Source organism: Thalassophryne amazonica, chromosome 17 (assembly GCF_902500255.1).
Source record: "Thalassophryne amazonica chromosome 17, fThaAma1.1, whole genome shotgun sequence".
Taxonomy (NCBI): Eukaryota; Metazoa; Chordata; class Actinopteri; order Batrachoidiformes; family Batrachoididae; genus Thalassophryne; species Thalassophryne amazonica.
In genome coordinates, this window is record NC_047119.1 from 74,815,159 (window position 1) to 74,838,209 (window position 23,051).

Here is a 23,051-nt window from a genome sequence, read left to right on the forward strand (position 1 = left end):
CATCAGCGCTGTCAGAGGCACCTGAGTACTCACAAGTACTTTGTTTTCAGCAGTCTCTGTAGCTGTTTGCTGCGAATGCCGTATACTTTGAAACCAGTCACAGAAGTGCACAAAGTAATCCCTGTGGATCATCGGATGGTCACTAACAGCCTAAATCTAAATTGTATGTCTGCTCACTGGCTGTGATTTCCTGAACGAAGACGTGTCCCATTGAGGCGTGCGCCTCCATTCGAGAGGTCCCTTCCGCACTTTGCAGCCAGCAGGGAGTCCCTTCTGGAGACGTTTCAGCAGGAATAGAAAAAAACAATAGACGTTGCTCCTGGATCAGAAAACTCCACAGGTTGTATCGCAAAGTTCCGATCCATGAGTTACGTTGGTATTAGAACCCGATACAGATATTGGATCTGATCGACCCCATCCCTAATTTTAAATTCACATAGGGTCCCGGGGGTGCAGTATGAATGGCATGTAAAGTCCACAGGTGTGGATTCTGCTTAGAGCAGACTGTTGTGACTGCGAGAGCACTGTGCAGAGCTGAGCTCCATCATGGGAGTTTGGCTGCATTCCTCCCACCCCAGCTGCACAGAGAATATTTCAGTCAGAGCGAGTGAAAAAGCGATGACACCAAGCACACGGCAATCTGACAATGTGATCATCCACACTTCAGCCAAACTGTGAGTCAGACACACAGCATGTTTTATGATTTAGTCATGACAAAACACAAATAAATGCAGTAAAACTTTCTTCCTTCTGTCTCGCTGTGGCTGTGAATCGAATGCATGTTAGCGCAGCCCGGTGTGTGGCCCGACTTTCCTTTATTTTGGCTCACGCTGACACTTGACAAACTCTCTCGAATAAGCAAATTACTGTTAAATAGACGTCATTTTATTCTGCTGAAACTTTGTGATAAATAAATATCTTCTATTCAGATTATTTTATAGCCAAAGGTTTGAGTTTGGGAACCTTTTTATTTTATGGGGAAAAAAGCACAGATCTATGAGATCCCTGTTGCATCCAGATATGTTACAAGAAGTTAAAGAATCAATGTGAGTTCCATGAAATCTGCGTGATGATGTTACGTATGTCACAGATGGACACAAGGATGCTGTCTTTATGAAAGACAAACTGTCACTGACAAATAAAGTGTCTCACTGAAACTACATCCCTTTCATTTCCAATGCAAAATTAAAAAAGTGATTGCAGCTACTTTTGTAATTTTCATGCAAAAACCAAAAACCAGCTCAAACCAACACAACTTGCACTGCGACTGTTTAGAAAAGCCACCACAACATCATAAAATAGCAAAACAGTGCAGCCGCTTGTTGTACGAATTAGAACTGATTAAAACAGTCATTAATTATAATAAGCTGATGTGTGGCAGTTCTCAAAAACTGCATGACTGTGCAAGGAGGAGGCTGGCGAGGGAAGCCACCAAGACGCCCTCTGAAGGAGCTATCGCATTCTGTGGCTGTGATTAGAGAAACTCTGCAGAGTGCAGCTTTTGTCTGTCACATCTCCAGTTGTACAGCTTCATGGTGGTACAGAGAAGGATTTTTGTAAAAACAAGATGAGGCGTTTCAGCCGCAGTTTGCTAGAAGACTTGTGGGGTGACTTTAATCTGTTGATGAAAATCTTTGTCTCGGGGTCTTGGTAACTATCCTGACTAGTCTTCTTGTTGCCCAGTGGTCTGACGTACTTGTGGTCTGAAGGTTGAGGAACTGTACTGTAATTCCTAAATGGCTCATGTGATAATTTCGCATTAAGGCTTAAAGCCGAGAACCTATTAAACGTTTAAGACTAATGAAATGCTTAAACAGACCAAGTGACCAAGTTACTGTACGCTGACGGGCCACGTGACCAAGTTACTGTTTGCTGACAGGCCACCTGGAGTAAGATTGTCCAGGTTACAAGCGATTTGAAGAATCTTAAATTATTACGATCAATGTTTTGGAGTGGTCTGTGTGATAGAAGTAACGTGCTGCCTTCCCTCTTCCTGCAGCTGCCCCCTGGACACAGGAGGAATCCATCCAACCAGAGCAGCCTGGAGTCTGACTCCAACTATCCGTCGGTGTCCATGTCGGAGGTTGGAGACACGGAGGATGCCGTTCAGCTGGTGGAGGTGACGCTGTGGTGCTGTCTAAGTGAGAGCACCCGGCACAGCAGGATGGTGTTTTTAAAGGCTGCTTTGTCTTCCACCTGCAGGAGATGGGACTGGAAAAGGCAGCAATGGACATCAGTCTGTTCATGAAACTCCAGAAGCGGGTCCGAGAGTTGGAACAGGAGAGGAAGAAACTGCAAGCAAATATTGACAAGCTTGAGGAGCTGAGCAAACACAAGGTGTCAGACATGACTGATGAACGCCGCCTCCACCATCCTCCACCTGCAGATCTGTGTGGTCTCACTGCTTTCTGTTCATTCCTTTCAGGGCCTCGAGTCCAAGAGCTCCATCTCTGAGCAAGAGCATATGGACATGACGTACAGCAATCTGAAGGTACGACGCTGCACTCTGAGCGCCTTCAGTTCTCTCTCACATGCCAAACCTGCTGCAGAGTGCTTCCAGGTCATCAGTGAAGTCAGCTCACACACCATTCACTCATTCATTCATTTTTCTGACGCTCGTCTGGGTCAGGGTCATGGTGGCAGTAGACCAAACAGCTCATTCTGCACCTCCCTATCCCCAGCCAAGTCCTGTCACTCTTCCTGGCGGATCCCAAGGTGTCCCCAAGATATCTGGGGAATATAATCTTTCCAGCATATTCGGGGTCTCCTCCAAGTTGGAGGTGCATGGAAGACCTCTCCAGGGTAGATGACCTGGGGTCACCCTCACCAGGTACCCGAGGGAGGAATCTCATCAGCAGGGCCTTGTGTTTGGTCATTCCCCAAAATTCATGACCACCAATTGAGGATAGAAGCATAAATCGATTTGTAAATCGATGACCTCATTGTGTGGCTTAGCTCATTCTTCACCGCGCCGGTCTGGTACAGTGCGCGTAAAACATCAGACAGCGTGGTGATATTATTATTACCTTATTCGTCAGTGTGCAGACCGTGTATGGCATTGGTCAAGATGGAATTAAGACCCTACGTGTTCCCGATGTCTGCGTTTTGCCTCTTTCGCTGCACGCCGTGCCTTGTAGCACCCCACCGTTACTGAGTCCTTCTTTGTGGTGCCACTGAGGCTGTTTACTGCAGCTCAGGCTTGTTTCTGGTTGGAAACCCTCTGGGAATGATCAGGTGTGAACAAAGTTGACAACTACATTCAGAAACTCGCCAGCACTACCTGAGCAGAAGCACTGAGCTGAAGCGTTCTGCAGTCTGCCTCCTGCAGCACCGCCTCAGACTGGGCCGACCCGCACTTCACCTCCTGGGTTTATATTCCGGTGTCAGGGGTGTGGCCTCAGAATTGACATGAATGAATTTGAATGAATGAATGAATTTATTTGGCACACACAGATCCAAAACAGCAAAAAACATACAACAAAGAAAGAAAATAATCCAACAACGCACCAATGTGCCCGAAAGTGTGTAGGCAGAAGTAAAAGCTTGTAAATGCCCCCTCCCCCTTAACCAAAAATAAAACTTATACATATGTATATAAAGTTATACATATACTCATCATAACTAATGCATAGTATACATTGATCCCTGAACTAAAACTTCAAAAACAGAAACATGCAAACAGCAGTGCACCAAAAACAAAACCAAATCAACAAACCTAATTTAACGTACTCTAGCAAGTAATCAGATAGTTTTTGTAGAGCCTTTTAAAGCCAACCAAAGTACCGAGTGATTTTATGTTATCCTGGCAGTTATTCCAAATGTTACCATCTTTAACAGAAACACAATGACTTTTTATGGTAGTCTGAATCTTTGATTTCTGAAATAATAATGTTCCTCATAAATTAGAACTGGGGCCCCTCATGTTAACAGGTTCTGGACGTGTTGTGGTAGAAGTTTATTTTGTTTAAGTTTATTTTAAGTTGTATTTTGTTTATTTTATAGTTCTCTTTTGTAGTTGGTGGCGCTGTCAGCACCACCAACTACAAAAGCGCTGTCTCTGCTCCATCCTCAACATCCATTGGAGTGACATCATTACAAACAATGAAGTTTTGGAGCAGACTGGGATCATCAGCATTGAGACAATGCTCTTGAGAATACAGTTACGCTGGGCTGGACACGTCTCCAGAATGGAAGACCATCGCCTACCCAAGATTGCAATGTACGGAGAGCTGTCCACTGGCCACCGGAACGTAGGGGCTCCAAAGAAGCACTACAAATATTGCCTAAAAAAGACCCTCGCCTCCTGTCAGATCGACCACCGCCAGTTGTCCTCTATTGCTGCTGACCGGGACGCCTGGAGACACCGTGTCAACCAAGCAGTCTACTCCTTCGAAAGTTCACGCAGAGATGGCATCGAAGAAAAGAGAAGAAGAAGAAAGAACCGTGAGGTCTCAACACCACACAACCCTGATAAGACCTTCCCTTGCAGCTGCTGTGGCCGGGTCTGTCTGTCCCGCATTGGACTAGTCAGCCACCAGCAAGCCTGCAACAGGCACTGACGTCCTTCATAAATCTTTGTTTGCAAAGTCAAGCCATGATGAAGTTCTCTTTTGTAGTTCTCCCTTCTTCTGTGGTATTTATCGGCAGCCGGCATCCTTACTGTTGCATTGCTGCCACCTGCTGCATCAGTCCGTTATTGCAGCACTAAATCCTCTCCATGAGTCCAGTGTCTTCATGTATTTAAAAGCCAACACTTCCCCCTCCCACTTGGACCTTATGTCTGAAATACTTCCTCAGAAACTTCTTTCAGGTCTGTACTTCTAAATTCTGAGGGAGGCTCTCACCTTTCTGTGGAATATTTATTACAGTATGTGAGGACACGCTGCTCTGTCTCTAGCTGTGGACATTCCAAACATAGTCCATCCTGGTGCTTTACTAGGAGGAAGAGAGAAAGAACTGTTCAACACACTACGACCAGTTCTTATCTACCAACAGTGACTTCATCCTTTCTTTTCCACCTGTTTCTTCTCCAACTCTTTCCTGAATCTGTCACTCTACTAGCTGTTGAAATGCCAACCGTCAGTCTTCTGCTCCCGGCGGTTTTACTGTTGTCACTTAGTTTTGGTCACAGTTTTTCGGCCAACCTAATCCACCTTCTTCTTGTTGGGGTACCTGTATGCACTGGAACCCACATCAATGCTGTCTCCATCCCTAATCAATCAAAAGAATGACCTAAATGAGGTCTTGCTGACTCCTAAATGAATCCATCCCAACACTGCTGACGCAGCTGGTCTGCTCTGTGTCAGCCTGATCCCATCAGATCTCAGAAGCTAAGCAGAGCAGGATCTGGTTAGTACTTGGATGGAAGACCTCTTTGGAACACCAGCGGCTGTGAGTGTTTCTCCAGGTGAAACTGGAGTTGCGTCAGGAAGGGCATCCGGCATAAAACTTGTGCCAATTACCAATGCGGATCTGGCTGTATCCACAGTGGTGACCCCGAACAAAACCGGGGGCAGCCGAATGAACAACAACAACTGCTGATAGCTGACCCAGGGTCAATTTGATGTGCACTGTTTGCACTCTGTTTTATTCAATGTATTTAAGTAACAATACTGTGTGTGTGTGTGTGTGTGTGTGTGTGTGTGTGTGTGTGTGTGTGTGTGTGTGTGTGTGTGTGTGTGTGTGTGTGTGTGTGTGTGTGTGTGTTGGGGGGTGTCCCTGCGTCATAGTAGGTGCACCGCATATTTTCCTGCTTTTTTGTCCTTTGCCAATTGCACCTATGACATGATGGTGAGGGGAGTAGGAACGGAAGACTATTGCTACATTTGGAGAGTTGCCTCATGTATTGTTGACCAGGAAACGCACTTCACCGCCTCTGAACCGTGTGTCAGAAACACAGAAATGATTACAGTCCCTGATGCTGAGCCGGAACGTCACTCTGGCTGTGAGATGGTCCAGTTTGTTCATGAGCAAGTTGAATGCTGGGTAGTGGCGGTAGGGTTAGGTTGAGGTTAACACACACACAAACAGAGACGGTGGCGGAAAACGTCAAAAGCAGTACTCTTGTCACTCATGGTAACAGCAACACAACACTTAACTAAACTGACTAAACCAACTGAACTACAAAAACACAATAAATCAACAACACTGTTAAGCTAACATGAAACACAATAACCCCAAACTTCCATGGTGCATTGCAGCACAACATCCATTGTTTAAAGTAGACCTGCATTGAAATAAATGCAGTCAGATCTTTGGACCAAAAAATGACTTATATTTACACATAACATCCTTCTGAATGTAGTAAAGTAAATCTACAAGCCCAGATCTGTCCTTCAACGGAGAAATCTTCATTTGAAAATGACAAATTTACAGCTAACATTTAGCCCTCCGCAAATTGTCCCTCTCATCATGGACGCTGCCGAGACGTCAGGGACAAGACCCTCTCCCAGCATGCATTGCGCGCGCCAACTGTAATTTGTGGATTTACGTCAGTTTGCATCTGCACCTTTTTCTTGTCTTATACGGAAGGATCTACTTTTTAAAACTTCATATTGTCTTGCGGTACGTTTGGTGAGTACACATTTCTTTTATTTGTGCTTGAAAATTATTTTTGTGGACTTTTTCATACGCTTGTTTGATTGAGTGGTGTCACATTGAAAATCTACTGTCTTTCACCTCCGGTGTACCGTCGCGGGCTACGGAGGCGAGACCCGCAAAGAATTCAAGTCATTAAAAATATATAAACCTCTCTCAGCGGCCACGGAGCTCTGCGGCTTCGATTACCGAGACGTGCGGTGCTGCGGATTTTGCAGCAAGAAGTCTGTCCTTGTGAGCAACAGGTGTCACCGCGCGCTCTGCATTAAAACGAAGAGCGTAGTCTCTGGACTTGTGCCAAGTTGGCTGCAACTCCATTCAGTAGACAGAGAGGTGGTGCTGGCTGCACAGCAGACACGGGGGAGTGAGTGCCGTGGCGGCATTTAACGAGCGCATGCACTCTGTAAGCGTATCGGGGGCAGTGAGAGCGAGGCATCGGGGAATAATGTCGCCCGCTGTCGATGCCGCCGCTGATCTGATCCCCGGATCTGAGCAAGCAGAGCTGTATCTCACATTCATTGCAGCTTACTTTTGGATGTTGAAACCAGGATGTGTATAACAGTAACATTACTAAGAGATAAAATCAATTTCAATGCGGGATCGGACTGAATTGGTAAATGGACTGCATTTATATAGCGCTTTTCCATCTGTATCAGACGCTCAAAGCGCTTTACAATAATGCCTCACATTCACCACGATGTCAGGGTGCTGCCATACAAGGCGCTCACTACACACCGGGAGCAATAGGGGATTAAAGGTGATTTTCCAGTCAGGCGGGGATTTGAACCCATGATCTTCTGGACTCAAGCCCAACACCTTAACCACTAGACCATCACCTCCCCCGACTGAAGGCGGGAACGCGTCGTCTTGTCACCGACATGGAAATGATCCGGATGTACAAACTGTTTTCACAGAGGGCTAAATGTTAGCTGCAAATTTGTCATTTTTAAACGAATATTTCTCCGCTGAATTACAAATTTGGGTTTACAGATTTACTTTACTGCATTCACAAGGGTCTTATAAATACATATCAGCTATTTCTTTCTGAAATCTGACCACATTTATTTCAATGCAGGTCTACTTTAATGTTTAGCTAAAATTGCTAATTTTTCCAAAAATATTTGTCCTATCAACTTTCTGTTTTCACAGCGTTTATCCCTGACCCAAAATACATAAACACACCAAACGGCACCTGTCGGCTCTCTCTGGTTTCTGCGTGATCGAAGCTACACACACACACACACACACACAGACAGAGACCACTTGTCTTTTATAATATTGATGGTTGTGTGTGTAGTATTATTCATAGTATTTTGTTTGCAAGTTGGACACGTTTTGAGTTGAATAAGAAAGGAACTTTTAATGATAGTAGAGAAGCTTGAATCTTCGACTGGACTGGGTTGCTTGACGTGAGGACGTTTCGCATCAAATCACAGAAGCTTCCTCAGATAAAATTCTTGCTCTGGTGGTCTGACTTCTGTCTTGTCTCTTGTAGAGAAGAATAAAGAGAAGCCACAAAAGCTGGAGTTTTAAACCAGATAGACAGGAGACGGAGACAAGAAGAAGAGGAGTGTCTCTCCCTTATTTAGCAGGAGTAGGGGAAAAACTAAAGAGGATCTTCAGACAGCACAAAATCCCAGTTTACTTTAAACCGGTTAACACCTTGAGACAGAAATTAGTTCACCCTAAGGACAGGATCCCTAGTTACAAACAGAGCAATGTAGTGTATTCTATCAGATGTACGAACACTACATAGGTGAGACTAAGCAACCTTTACACAAAAGGCTATATCAGCACCGCAGAGAGGGCGCCAGTGGACCTCAGTCTGCAGTTCATCTCCACCTTAAAGACACTAACCACACGTTTGAGGACAAGGAAGTTAAAATCTTAGCCAGAGAGAAGAAATGGTTTGAGAGAGGGGTCAAGGAGGCATTCTTTGTGAAACAGTTGAAACCCAGCCTTAACCGGGGAGGGGGTCTGAGACACGCTTTGTCCCCAGTTTACAATGGGGTACTCAGGTCAAAGCAGTTTCAGTCTTTTGTTCATGGTAATGAGTCATTCACGTCATCAGGAGAGGCGTCAGGGGAGCTGTCAGGTGAGGCGTCCGTCCCATCATTAGGAGGGACAGCTGCCCTGTCATTAGGAGGGTGCTAACTAGAGCACAATAGGTGCTAATTAGAGCTATTGTTTAGTCACTAGCCTATAGCAGTCTGCCTCTCAGTAGGAGGGGTCTGGTTAGGTTAAAAACTCCAGCTTTTGTGACTTCTGTTTATTCTTCTCTACAAGAGTCAGACAGAAGTCAGACTACCAGAGCAAGAATTTTAGCTGAGGAAGCTTCAGCGATTTGAAGCGAAATGTCCTCACGTCAAGCAACCCAGTCCAGTCGAAGATTCAAGCTTCTCTACTATGGAAACCACCTGACCACTGAGAGCCTACACAGAAAGTTTTAATGATGTACTGCCAATAAATGAGAGAAGGATGGACATGTGTCAGGTGATAATCTCCTGTGAGGGATAAATCATTCAATCGAGTACCAACCTACTTCAGCAGATATATTCTCTGAAAACTCCAGAAATCGAACCTTCAGAGCAGTGAAAATCATAAAGTGTAAAATCACTAAAAAATGCACCACTTCCAGGCATGCTGGGGGCTTCAGCCCCTGGACCCGCTTAGCAGATGAGGATAGAGTTACACTTAAAGATATAAGCAGCTTGTTTCATATTGTCGCTCAGCTAGAGGCACAGAACTGAACAAATCCTTCATGTTCATGGCTGGTTTCTTTGAGCCTGTTGCCACGAGGAGGACCAGGTTCACAGTGAGGGGTGGTGGACCTGGTTTTCTGTCTGCTCCTGCAGCACACTGCTCACGGGACGTGACCTATGAGTTGCGGCACCAGGGTTGGTCATCCTGACCTGTTGTCCTGTCTTCCTGCAGAGAGAGGAGCTGGAAACGGAAAACAAAAAACTTAAAAATGACTTGAACGAGTTGAGGAAGACCATCGCAGAGCGAGCGACCCAGAGCAGCTCCTCCAACGACCTGCAGGAGAGCTACCACCTGCTGCTCAGTCAGCTGAAGGCAGCCAACGAGGAGCTGGACGCCCGCAAGGAGGAGGTCCTGATTCTCCGGACTCAGATACAGAGCGCCGTCCAGCAGCAAGAGAAGGTTGATCAGACGGTAAGTCAGCAGATCTGGTTTCCACAGGGATTAAAACCGTAACATAAAAACCTGTTGCGGTGGGTAGCAGTGGGTCAGAGGGTCTTTGTTCGGGACTCTCAGCCTGAAACACTGTCCTCTCAGACCCGAGCTGCACAGAAAGAGAAGTGTTCATGAGGCAACAGCCTGACTGACTGCTCAGGCAGACCACCAGTCTGCTTTTTACCTGTTGCCATGGTTACCACGTCTTTCTGTGACCTTGTTAACATTTAATTGCTCTGTTTATTAGCAAATGTTAAATGGAGTGCATTTATATCACGCTTTTCCATCTGCGCTCAATGTGCTTTACAATAATGCCTCACATTCACCACGATGTCAGGGTGCCGACATACAAGGCGCTCACTACACACCGGGAGCAACTAGGGCATTAAGGACCATGCCCAAGGGCCTTAGTGATTTTCCAGTCAGGCGGGGATTTGAACCGAGGATCCTCTGGTCTCAAACCCAACGCTTGACCACTAGACCATCACGTCCACTTGTGCTGTCACATGATTGTTTGTACCGGGGCCACATGTTGGTGGAACAGAGTGTGTGTGTGTGTGTGTCTGTGTCTGTGTGTATTTCTCCCTGTGTGTGTGTGTGTGTCTTGAGTGTATTTCTCACTCTGTGTGTGTGTGTGTATTTCACCCTGTGTGTGTGTGTGTGTGTGTGTGTATTTCACCCTGTGTGTGTGTGTGTATTTCTCCCTGTGTGTATGTGTATGTGTGTGTGCGTATGTGTGTGTGTATTTCTCTGTGTCTGTGTGCATGTGTGTGTGTGCATGCGTGCATTTCTCCCTGTGTGTGTGTGTGTCTGAGTGTATTTCTCACTCTGTGTGTATGTGCCTGTATGTGTGTATTTCTCACTCTGTGTGTGTGTGTGTGTGTGTGTGTGTGTGTGTGTGTGTGTGTGTGTATTTCACCCTGTGTGTGTGTGTATTTCTCCCTGTGTGTATGTGTATGTGTGTGTGCGTATGTGTGTGTGTATTTCTCTGTGTCTGTGTGCATGTGTGTGTGTGCATGCGTGCATTTCTCCCTGTGTGTGTGTGTGTGTGTGTGTGTGTATTTCTCCCTGTGTGTGTGTGTGTGTATTTCTTCCTCTGTGTGTGTATGTGTGTGTATTTCTCCCTGAGTGTGTGTGTGTGTGTGTGTCTGTGTGTATTTCTCACTCTGTCTGTGTGTGTATATTTCTCCCTGTGTGTCTCTGTGTGTGTGTCTGAGTGTATTTCTCACTCTGTGTGTATGTGCCTGTATGTGTGTATTTCTCACTCTGTGTGTGTGTGTGTGTATTTCTCACTCTGTGTGTGTATTTCACCCTGTGTGTGTGTGTGTATTTCACCCTGTGTGTGTGTGTGTATTTCTCCCTGTGTGTGTGTGTGTGTGTGTGTATTTCACTCCGTGTGTGTGTGTGTGTGTGTGTGTGTGTGTGTGTGTGTGTGTGTATTTCTCCCTGTGTGTGTGTGTGTGTGTGTGTGTGTGTGTGTGTGTATTTCTCCCTGTGTGTGTGTGTGTGTGTGTGTGTGTATTTCTCCCTGTGTGTGTGTGTGTGTGTGTGTGTATTTCTTCCTCTGTGTGTGTGTGTGTATTTCTCCCTGAGTGTGTCTGTGTGTGTGTGTGTGTTTTTCTCTGTGTGTGTGTGTGTGTGTGTTTTTCTCAGTGTGTGTGTATGTCTCCCTGTGTGTGTATTTATTCCTCTGTGTGTGTATTTCTTCCTCAGTGTGTGTGTGTGTGTGTGTGTATTTCTCCCTGTGTGTGTGTATTTCTCACTCTGTGTGTGTATAGATTTCTCCCTGTGTGTGGGTGTATTTCTCCCTGTGTGTGGGTGTGTTTCTCCCTGTGTGTGTGTGTGTGTGTGTGTGTGTATTTCTCCCTGTGTGTGTGTGTGTGTGTGTGTATTTCTCCCTGTGTGTGTGTGTGTGTATATTTCTCCCTGTGTGTATATTTCTCCCTGTCTGTGTGTGTGTGTGTGTGTATTTCTCCCTGTGTGTGTGTGTGTGTGTGTGTGTGTATTTCTCCCTGTGTGTGTGTGTGTGTATATTTCTCCCTGTGTGTATATTTCTCCCTGTCTGTGTGTGTGTGTGTGTGTTTTTCTCCGTGTGTGTGTGTGTGTGTTTTTCTTCCTGTGTGTGTGTGTTTTTCTCCCTGTGTGTGTGTGTGTGTGTGTTTCTCCCTGTGTGTGTGTCTTTCCCACTCTGTGTGTGTGTCTGTGTGTATTTCTCACTCTGTGTGTGTGTGTGTGTGTATTTCTCACTCTGTGTGTATTTCTCACTGTGTGTGTGTTTTTCTCCGTGTGTGTGTGTATTTCTCCCTGTGTGTGTATTTATTCCTCTGTGTGTGTCAGTGTGTATTTCTCACTCTGTGCGTATGTGCCTGTGTGTGTGTGTGTGTGTGTATTTCTCACTCTGTGTGTGTGTGTGTGTGTGTGTGTGTGTGTGTATTTCTCCCTGTGTGTATATTTCTCCCTGTCTGTGTGTGTGTGTTTTTCTCCGTGTGTGTGTGTGTGTGTTTTTCTTCCTGTGTGTGTGTGTTTTTCTCCCTGTGTGTGTGTGTGTGTTTCTCCCTGTGTGTGTGTCTTTCCCACTCTGTGTGTGTGTCTGTGTGTATTTCTCACTCTGTGTGTGTGTGTATTTCTCACTCTGTGTGTATTTCTCACTGTGTGTGTTTTTCTCCGTGTGTGTGTATTTCTCCCTGTGTGTGTATTTATTCCTCTGTGTGTGTCAGTGTGTATTTCTCACTCTGTGCGTATGTGCCTGTGTGTGTGTGTGTGTGTGTGTGTGTATTTCTCACTCTGTGTGTGTGTTTGTGTGTGTGTGTGTGTGTGTGTGTGTATATATATATTTCTCCCTGTGTGTGTTTGTGTGTGTATTTCGCACTCTGTGTGTGTATATATTTTTCTCCCTGTGTGTGTGTATTACTCACTTTGTGTATATATTTCTCCCTGTGTGTGTGTGTGTGTGTGTGTGTATATATATATATATATTTCTCCCTGTGTGTGTTTGTGTGTGTGTATATATATATATATATTTCTCCCTGTGTGTGTTTGTGTGTGTATTTCTCACTCTGTGTGTGTATATATTTTTCTCCCTGTGTGTGTGTATTACTCACTTTGTGTATATATTTCTCCCTGTGTGTGTGTGTGTGTGTGTGTGTGTGTGTGTGTGTGTGTGTGTGTGTGTGTGTGTGTGTATTTCTCCCTGTGTGTGTATATTTCTCCCTGTCTGTGTGTGTGTGTGTTTTTCTCCGTGTGTGTGTGTTTTCTTCCTGTGTGTGTGTGTGTTTTTCTCCCTGTGTGTGTGTGTGTGTGTTTTCTCCCTGTGTGTGTGTGTGTGTGTTTCTCCCTGTGTGTGTGTCTTTCCCACTCTGTGTGTGTGTCTGTGTGTATTTCTCACTCTGTGTGTGTGTGTGTGTGTGTGTGTGTGTGTGTGTGTGTGTGTGTGTGTGTGTGTGTGTGTGTGTGTATTTCTCACTCTGTGTGTATTTCTCACTCTGTGTGTGTTTTTCTCCGTGTGTGTGTATTTCTCCCTGTGTGTGTATTTATTCCTCTGTGTGTGTCAGTGTGTATTTCTCACTCTGTGCGTATGTGCCTGTGTGTGTCTGTATTTCTCACTCTATGTGTGTGTGTGTGTGTGTGTGTGTGTATATATATATATATTTCTCCCTGTGTGTGTTTGTGTGTGTATTTCTCACTCTCTGTGTGTGTATATATTTTTCTCCCTGTGTGTGTGTATTACTCACTTTGTGTATATATTTCTCACTGTATGTGTGTGCGTATATATTTCTCCCTGTGTGTGTTTGTGTGTGTATTTCTCACTCTGTGTGTGTGTGTGTGTGTATATTTCTCCCTGTGTGTGTGTATTACTCACTTTGTTTATATATTTCTCCCTGTGTGTGTGTGTGTGTGTGTGTGTGTGTGTGTGTGTGTGTGTGTGTGTGTGTGTGTGTGTGTGTGTGTGTGTGTGTGTGTATGTATATATATATATTTCTCCCTGTGTGTATTTCTCACTCTGGGTGTGTGTGTGTGTGTATTTCTCACTCTGGGTGTGTGTGTGTATTTCTCACTCTGGGTGTGTGTGTGTGTGTGTGTATTTCTCACTCTGGGTGTGTGTGTGTGTGTGTGTGTGTGTGTGTGTGTGTGTGTGTGTATTTGTCACTCTGTGTGTGTATTTCTCACTGTGTGTGTGTGTATATTTGTCACTCTGTGTGTGTATTTCTCACTGTGTGTGTGTGTGTGTGTGTGTGTGTGTGTGTGTGTGTGTGTGTGTGTGTGTGTGTGTGTGTGTGTGTGTGTGTGTGTGTGTGTGTGTGTGTGTGTATATATATATATTTCTCCCTGTGTGTATTTCTCACTCTGGGTGTGTGTGTGTGTGTATTTCTCACTCTGGGTGTGTGTGTGTATTTCTCACTCTGGGTGTGTGTGTGTGTGTATTTCTCACTCTGGGTGTGTGTGTGTGTGTGTGTGTGTATTTGTCACTCTGTGTGTGTATTTCTCACTGTGTGTGTGTGTGTATATTTGTCACTCTGTGTGTGTATTTCTCACTGTGTGTGTGTGTGTGTGTGTGTGTGTGTGTGTGTGTGTGTATTTCTCACTGTGTGTGTGTGTTTGTCACTCTGTGTGTGTATTTCTCACTGTGTGTGTGTGTGTATATATTTGTCACTCTGTGTGTGTATTTCTCACTGTGTGTGTGTGTGTGTGTGTATTTCTAACTGTGTGTGTGTGTGTGTATATTTGTCACTCTGTGTGTGTATTTCTAACTGTGTGTGTGTGTGTGTGTGTATATTTGTCACTCTGTGCGTGTATTTCTCACTGTGTGTGTGTGTGTATTTCTCACTCTGTGTGTGTGTGTGTGTGTGTGTATTTCTCACTCTGGGTGTGTGTGTGTATTTCTCACTCTGGGTGTGTGTGTGTGTGTGTGTATTTCTCACTCTGGGTGTGTGTGTGTGTGTGTGTGTGTGTGTGTGTGTGTGTGTGTGTGTGTGTGTGTGTGTGTATTTGTCACTCTGTGTGTGTATTTCTCACTGTGTGTGTGTGTATATTTGTCACTCTGTGTGTGTATTTCTCACTGTGTGTGTGTGTGTGTGTGTGTGTGTGTGTGTGTGTGTGTGTGTGTGTGTGTGTGTGTGTGTGTGTGTATATATATATATTTCTCCCTGTGTGTATTTCTCACTCTGGGTGTGTGTGTGTGTGTATTTCTCACTCTGGGTGTGTGTGTGTATTTCTCACTCTGGGTGTGTGTGTGTGTGTATTTCTCACTCTGGGTGTGTGTGTGTGTGTGTGTGTGTGTATTTGTCACTCTGTGTGTGTATTTCTCACTGTGTGTGTGTGTGTATATTTGTCACTCTGTGTGTGTATTTCTCACTCTGGGTGTGTGTGTGTATTTCTCACTCTGGGTGTGTGTGTGTGTGTGTGTATTTCTCACTCTGGGTGTGTGTGTGTGTGTGTGTGTGTGTGTGTGTGTGTGTGTGTGTGTGTGTGTGTGTGTGTGTATTTGTCACTCTGTGTGTGTATTTCTCACTGTGTGTGTGTGTATATTTGTCACTCTGTGTGTGTATTTCTCACTGTGTGTGTGTGTGTGTGTGTGTGTGTGTGTGTGTGTGTGTGTGTGTGTGTGTGTGTGTATATATATATATTTCTCCCTGTGTGTATTTCTCACTCTGGGTGTGTGTGTGTGTGTATTTCTCACTCTGGGTGTGTGTGTGTATTTCTCACTCTGGGTGTGTGTGTGTGTGTATTTCTCACTCTGGGTGTGTGTGTGTGTGTGTGTGTGTATTTGTCACTCTGTGTGTGTATTTCTCACTGTGTGTGTGTGTGTATATTTGTCACTCTGTGTGTGTATTTCTCACTGTGTGTGTGTGTGTGTGTGTGTGTGTGTGTGTGTGTGTGTGTGTGTGTGTGTGTGTGTGTGTGTGTGTGTGTGTGTATTTCTCACTGTGTGTGTGTGTTTGTCACTCTGTGTGTGTATTTCTCACTGTGTGTGTGTGTTTGTCACTCTGTGTGTGTATTTCTCACTGTGTGTGTGTGTGTGTATATTTGTCACTCTGTGTGTGTATTTCTCACTGTGTGTGTGTGTGTGTGTGTGTGTGTGTGTGTGTGTGTGTATTTCTCACTGTGTGTGTGTGTTTGTCACTCTGTGTGTGTATTTCTCACTGTGTGTGTGTGTGTATATATTTGTCACTCTGTGTGTGTATTTCTCACTGTGTGTGTGTGTGTGTGTGTATTTCTAACTGTGTGTGTGTGTGTATATTTGTCACTCTGTGTGTGTATTTCTAACTGTGTGTGTGTGTGTGTGTGTATATTTGTCACTCTGTGCGTGTATTTCTCACTGTGTGTGTGTGTGTATTTCTCACTCTGTGTGTGTGTGTGTGTGTGTGTATTTCTCACTCTGTGTGTGTGTGTATTTCTCACTCTGTGTGTGTGTGTGTGTGTGTGTATTTCTCACTCTGTGTGTGTGTGTATATTTCTCACTCTGTGTGTGTGTGTGTGTGTATTTCTCACTCTGTGTGTGTGTGTATTTCTCACTCTGTGTGTGTGTGTGTGTGTGTGTGTGTGTGTGTATTTCTCACTCTGTGTGTGTGTGTATATTTCTCACTCTGTGTGTGTGTGTGTGTGTATTTCTCACTCTGTGTGTGTGTGTGTATTTCTCACTCTGTGTGTGTGTGTATATTTCTCACTGTGTGTGTGTGTGTATATTTGTCACTCTGTGTGTGTATTTCTCACTGTGTGTGTGTGTATATTTGTCACTGTGTGTGTGTGTGTGTGTGTGTGTATATTTGTCACTGTGTGTGTGTGTGTGTGTGTGTATATTTGTCACTCTGTATTTCTCACTGTGTGTGTGTGTGTGTGTGTGTGTGTGTGTGTGTATATATTTCTCACTCTGTCTGTGTGTGTGTGTGTGTGTGTATATTTGTCACTCTGTGTATTTCTCACTGTGTGTGTGTGTGTATATTTCTCACTCTGTGTGTGTGTGTGTATATTTCTCACTCTGTGTGTGTGTGTGTGTGTATTTCTCACTCTGTGTGTGTGTGTGTGTGTATTTGTCACTCTGTGTGTGTGTGTGTGTATTTGTCACTCTGTGTGTGTGTGTGTATATTTATCACTCTCTGTGTGTGTGTGTGTGTGTATATTTGTCACTCTGTGTGTGTGTGTGTGTGTGTGTATATTTGTCACTCTGTGTGTGTGTGTGTGTGTGTGTGTGTGTGTGTGTGTGTATTTGTCACTCTGTGTGTGTGTGTATATTTGTCACTCTGTGTGTGTGTGTGTGTGTGTGTGTATTTCTCACTGTGTGTGTGTGTATATTTGTCACTCTGTGTGTGTGTGTGTGTGTGTGTGTATATTTGTCACTCTGTGTGTGTGTGTGTGTGTGTGTGTGTGTGTGTGTATTTCTCACTCTGTGTGTGTGTGTATATTTCTCACTCTGTGTGTGTGTGTGTGTGTATTTGTCACTCTGTGTGTGTGTGTGTGTATTTGTCACTCTGTGTGTGTGTGTGTGTGTATATTTGTCACTCTGTGTGTGTGTGTGTGTGTATATTTGTCACTCTGTGTGTGTGTGTGTGTGTGTGTGTGTGTGTGTGTGTGTATTTGTCACTCTGTGTGTGTGTGTATATTTGTCACTCTGTGTGTGTGTGTGTGTGTGTGTGTGTGTGTGTGTGTGTGTGTGTGTATTTCTCACTCTGTGTGTGTGTGTATATTTCTCACTCTGTGTGTGTGTGTGTGTGTGTGTATTTGTCACTCTGTGTGTGTGTGTGTGTATTTGTCACTCTGTGTGTGTGTGTGTGTATATTTATCACTCTGTGTGTGTGTGTGTGTGTGTGTGTGTGTGTGTATGTATATTTGTCACTCTGTGTGTGTGTGTGTGTGTGTATATTTATCACTCTGTGTGTGTGTGTGTGTGTGTGTGTGTATTTCTCACTCTGTGTGTGTGTGTATATTTCTCACTCTGTGTGTGTGTGTGTGTGTGTGTGTGTGTATATTTGTCACTCTGTGTGTGTGTACTTGTGTTTCTATCCAAGTGTGGCCCTCATTACCAACAGTGGACATTTTTTCTGGACCCCTCTTGGTCATGCTTTAAATCATGTCTAAAACCTTCTGGTGAAGTTTTATCATTTTTGCCAAGTGGGGCCCAGCATGTGTGTGTGTGTATTTGTCACTCTGTGTGTGTGTGTGTGTATTTGTCACTCTGTGTGTGTGTGTGTGTATTTGTCACTCTGTGTGTGTGTGTGTGTGTATATTTGTCACTCTGTGTGTGTGTGTGTGTGTGTGTGTGTGTGTGTGTGTGTGTGTGTGTGTGTGTGTGTATTTGTCACTCTGTGTGTGTGTGTATATTTGTCACTCTGTGTGTGTGTGTGTGTGTGTGTGTGTGTGTGTGTGTATTTCTCACTCTGTGTGTGTGTGTATATTTCTCACTCTGTGTGTGTGTGTGTGTGTATTTGTCACTCTGTGTGTGTGTGTGTGTATTTGTCACTCTGTGTGTGTGTGTGTGTATATTTATCACTCTGTGTGTGTGTGTGTGTGTGTGTGTATATTTGTCACTCTGTGTGTGTGTGTGTGTGTGTGTATATTTATCACTCTGTGTGTGTGTGTGTGTGTGTGTATTTCTCACTCTGTGTGTGTGTGTATATTTCTCACTCTGTGTGTGTGTGTGTGTGTGTGTGTGTGTATATTTGTCACTCTGTGTGTGTGTACTTGTGTTTCTATCCAAGTGTGGCCCTCATTACCAACAGTGGACATTTTTCTGGACCCCTCTTGGTCATGCTTTAAATCATGTCTAAAACCTTCTGGTGAAGTTTTATCATTTTTGCCAAGTGGGGCCCAGCATGTGTGTGTGTGTATTTGTCACTCTGTGTGTGTGTGTGTGTGTGTGTATATTTGTCACTCTGTGTGTGTGTGTGTGTGTATTTGTCACTCTGTGTGTGTGTGTATATTTGTCACTCTGTGTGTGTGTGTGTGTGTGTGTGTGTGTGTGTGTGTGTGTGTGTGTGTGTATTTCTCACTCTGTGTGTGTGTGTATATTTCTCACTCTGTGTGTGTGTGTGTGTGTGTATTTGTCACTCTGTGTGTGTGTGTGTGTATTTGTCACTCTGTGTGTGTGTGTGTGTATATTTATCACTCTGTGTGTGTGTGTGTGTGTGTGTGTATATTTGTCACTCTGTGTGTGTGTGTGTGTGTATATTTATCACTCTGTGTGTGTGTGTGTGTGTGTGTATTTCTCACTCTGTGTGTGTGTGTATATTTCTCACTCTGTGTGTGTGTGTGTGTGTGTGTGTGTGTATATTTGTCACTCTGTGTGTGTGTACTTGTGTTTCTATCCAAGTGTGGCCCTCATTACCAACAGTGGACATTTTTCTGGACCCCTCTTGGTCATGCTTTAAATCATGTCTAAAACCTTCTGGTGAAGTTTTATCATTTTTGCCAAGTGGGGCCCAGCATGTGTGTGTGTGTATTTGTCACTCTGTGTGTGTGTGTGTGTATTTGTCACTCTGTGTGTGTGTGTGTGTGTATATTTGTCACTCTGTGTGTGTGTGTGTGTGTATATTTGTCACTCTGTGTGTGTGTGTGTGTGTGTGTGTGTGTGTGTGTGTGTGTATTTGTCACTCTGTGTGTGTGTGTATATTTGTCACTCTGTGTGTGTGTGTGTGTGTGTGTGTGTGTGTGTGTGTGTGTGTGTGTGTGTGTGTGTATTTCTCACTCTGTGTGTGTGTGTGTGTGTATTTGTCACTCTGTGTGTGTGTGTGTGTATTTGTCACTCTGTGTGTGTGTGTGTGTATATTTATCACTCTGTGTGTGTGTGTGTGTGTGTGTATTTCTCACTCTGTGTGTGTGTGTATATTTCTCACTCTGTGTGTGTGTGTATTTCTCACTCTGTGTGTGTGTGTGTATATTTCTCACTCTGTGTGTGTGTGTGTGTGTATATTTGTCACTCTGTGTGTGTGTACTTGTGTTTCTATCCAAGTGTGGCCCTCATTACCAACAGTGGACATTTTTCTGGACCCCTCTTGGTCATGCTTTAAATCATGTCTAAAACCTTCTGGTGAAGTTTTATCATTTTTGCCAAGTGGGGCCCAGCATGTGTGTGTGTGTGTAAATATGTACACTCAGCAGTGCCACCGTACACAAAGCAGGTATTTCAACAACCCTTCCACACACGTCGTTCACACACTCCTCACATTCCTCTGCTGTTTGAATGGCTTGCTGCCTGAGGGAGCTTCTGAGTCTGCAAGAGGCTTTTTAACACATTACTTACTGAAGCATCTCGTCTCTTTAGACATGATTTGATTCTTTTTTGTATGGAAATATAAACTTTAATGGAAATCTTAACTTGCTTCAAACTTTACACTAAAAAAAGGACTATCAAAAAAAAAAAGTACAAGAAAAAGAAAACTTATGAAAAAGAAGTAAAAGGAAACCAGGACAATATTTACCATAAAACTGCTAGGATTATGATAATTTCTTTAAAATTTGAATTGTCCACTAAAATACTTGGATGGTATTGAATGATAAGAGTCCCCTGTTTGATGGCACAGAATGACATGGGATCCCACTTAGATAGTATGGAGCGATGTTCACACTCCGCAATGGACAATGATAAAAGAAATTTAAAAAATGTTCTACAAATAATGATCTAAAGTTAAAAGTACTGACAATTTATAACTGCTATCATTCTACTGGTGTGATATAAATTGTTTCAACAACACACCAAAGTCTAACTTTGAGTTGCTGCAGATGTGTGCTGTGAATGTGCAAAACTTGAATCTAAAATCACTCACTGTTGGTTTTAACACATTTTACAATAGAGGAATGCGTACTGATGCATAGTGGAGAAAAAAGTTAACAGAGGCCCCACTTGGATGGCATGACATGACATTCACACTCCAGAATGGATGAATATGAAAGAAATTTTTAAAATGTAAAAATAATAACCTAAGGTAATCACATTTTAATATGACGTCATTACTATCATTACATTTGTGCTTTATATTAGATTAGAATAACTAATGAACACAAAGTTCAATATGACTAAACACAAGCTTGAAGCTAACCTTTCGTGTAACCTTGAGTGTTGTAACGGTACAGAGTTTACATGTAGCATCACATTATTGCTAGAAAAGAGTCCCCTCTTTGATAACACAGAATGACGTGGGCTCCCACTTTGACATCATGAAGTGATGTTCGCACTATTGCATGTGTGCGTAAGGACAGAAAAGGATACACGCCTTAACAATGTTTCAACTGAGACATGTGCCACCATCATATTAAATGGAATAAGCCTGGACATTACAAGATCCTAAGATAGTGTTTTGTAACCTTTTTTTTTTTTTTAGTTAAAATAAAAAAAAATAAAAATAATTAACTTGTAAATGCAAGTTGGCTGATCAACTTAAGTCTCAGGTGTTTTTTTTGAGGCAGATCAAAAATGGAAACTTCAACATACACTGAACAAAAATATAAACACAACAGTTTTGTTTTTGCTCCCATTTTTCATGAGCTGAACTCAAACATTTTCTATATACACAAAAGACCTATTTCTCTCAAATATTGTTCACAAATCTGTCTAAATCTGTGTTAGTGAGCACTTATCCTTTGCTGAGATAATCCAGGTGTGGCATATCAAGAAGCTGATTACACAGCATGATTATTACACAGGTGGGTCGGGGGTCAGAAAACCAGTCAGTATCTGGTGTGACCACCATTTGCCTCATGCAGTGCAACACATCTCCTTCTCATAGAGTTGATCAGGTTGTCAATTGTGGCCTGTGGAATGTTGGTCCACTCCTCTTCAATGGCTGTGCGAAGTTGCTGGATATTGGCAGGAACTGGTACACGCTGTCATATACGCCGGTCCAGAGCATCACAAACATGCTCAATGGGTGACATGTCCGGTGAGTATGCTGGCCATGCAAGAACTGGGATATTTTCAGCTTCCAAGAATTGTGTACAGATCCTTGCAACATGGGGCCGTGCATTATCCTGCTGCAACATGAGGTGATGTTCTTGGATGTATGGCACAACAATGGGCCTCAGGATCTCGTCACGGTATCTCTGTGCATTCAAAATGCCATCAATAAAATGCACCTGTGTTCTTCGTCCATAACAGAGGCCTGCCCATACCATAACCCCACTGCCACCATGGGCCACTCGATCCACAACATTGACATCAGAAAACCGCTCACCCACACAACGCCACACACGCTGTCTGCCATCTGCCCTGAACAGTGTGAACCGGGATTCATCCGTGAAGAGAACACCTCTCCAACGTGCCAAACGCCAGTGAATGTGAGCATTTGCCCACTCAAGTCGGTTACGATGACAAACTGGAGTCAGGTCGAGATTCCGATGAGGACGACGAGCATGCAGATGAGCTTCCCTGAGACGGTTTCTGACAGTTTGTGCAGAAATTCTTTGGTTATGCAAACCGATTGTTTCAGCAGCTGTCCGAGTGGCTGGTCTCAGACGATCTTGGAGGTGAACATGCTGGATGTGGAGGTCCTGGGCTGGTGTGGTTACACGTGGTCTGCGGTTGTGAGGCTGGTTGGATGTACTGCCAAATTCTCTGAAACGCCTTTGGAGACGGCTTATGGTAGAGACATGAACATTCAATACACGAGCAACAGCTCTGGTTGACATTCCTGCTGTCAGCATGCCAATTGCACGCTCCCTCAAATCTTGCAACATCTGTGGCATTGTGCTGTGTGATGAAACTGCACCTTTCAGAGTGGCCTTTTATTGTGGGCAGTCTAAGGCACACCTGTGCACTAATCATGGTGTCTAATCAGCATCTTGATATGGCACACCTGTGAGGTGGGATGGATTATCCCAGCAAAGGAGAAGTGATCACTATCACAGATTGACAGATTTGTGAACAATATTTGAGAGAAATGGTCTTTATGTGTATATAGAAAATGTTTGAGATCTTTGGGTTCAGCTCATGAAAAATGGGAGAAAAAACAAAAATGTTGCATTTATATTTTTGTTCATTGTAGTTTGAGATGAGATGTTATATTTGAGTGGTTACTTATAGAATCAGTATCTTCAAACATAACTGGATTCAATGTTTTTGTAATAATATACTAAGGTTCAACTTCAGTGCATATTACAACCATTTTCAAACTGTTGTTATGTGTCGACGCGGGTTGAGGAGCGGACCTGCGTCTGACGGAACCCAGCGCTAAAATAACCAGAAAGCGGTTCCAATAACAAAACGATTTATTTTTTCCACCCTCTGGTGCATAACAAAGTGTATGAACAAAAGATGCGTCAGTCTGGTGGAG

The 23,051-nt window shown here is 43.9% G+C and overlaps 1 protein-coding gene across 1 annotated transcript in view; it reads left to right on the top strand.

Moving 5' to 3' along the window:
* Positions 1–23,051, top strand: part of myo5b (myosin VB) — a 371,481-nt gene that overhangs the window by 246,496 nt on the left and 101,934 nt on the right. Inside the window, exons 25-28 of the mRNA XM_034191847.1 lie at positions 2,000–2,119; positions 2,203–2,337; positions 2,426–2,491; positions 9,532–9,771. Coding sequence (XP_034047738.1) covers positions 2,000–2,119; positions 2,203–2,337; positions 2,426–2,491; positions 9,532–9,771 — 561 coding nt within the window. The remainder of the gene's footprint in view (positions 1–1,999; positions 2,120–2,202; positions 2,338–2,425; positions 2,492–9,531; positions 9,772–23,051) is intronic.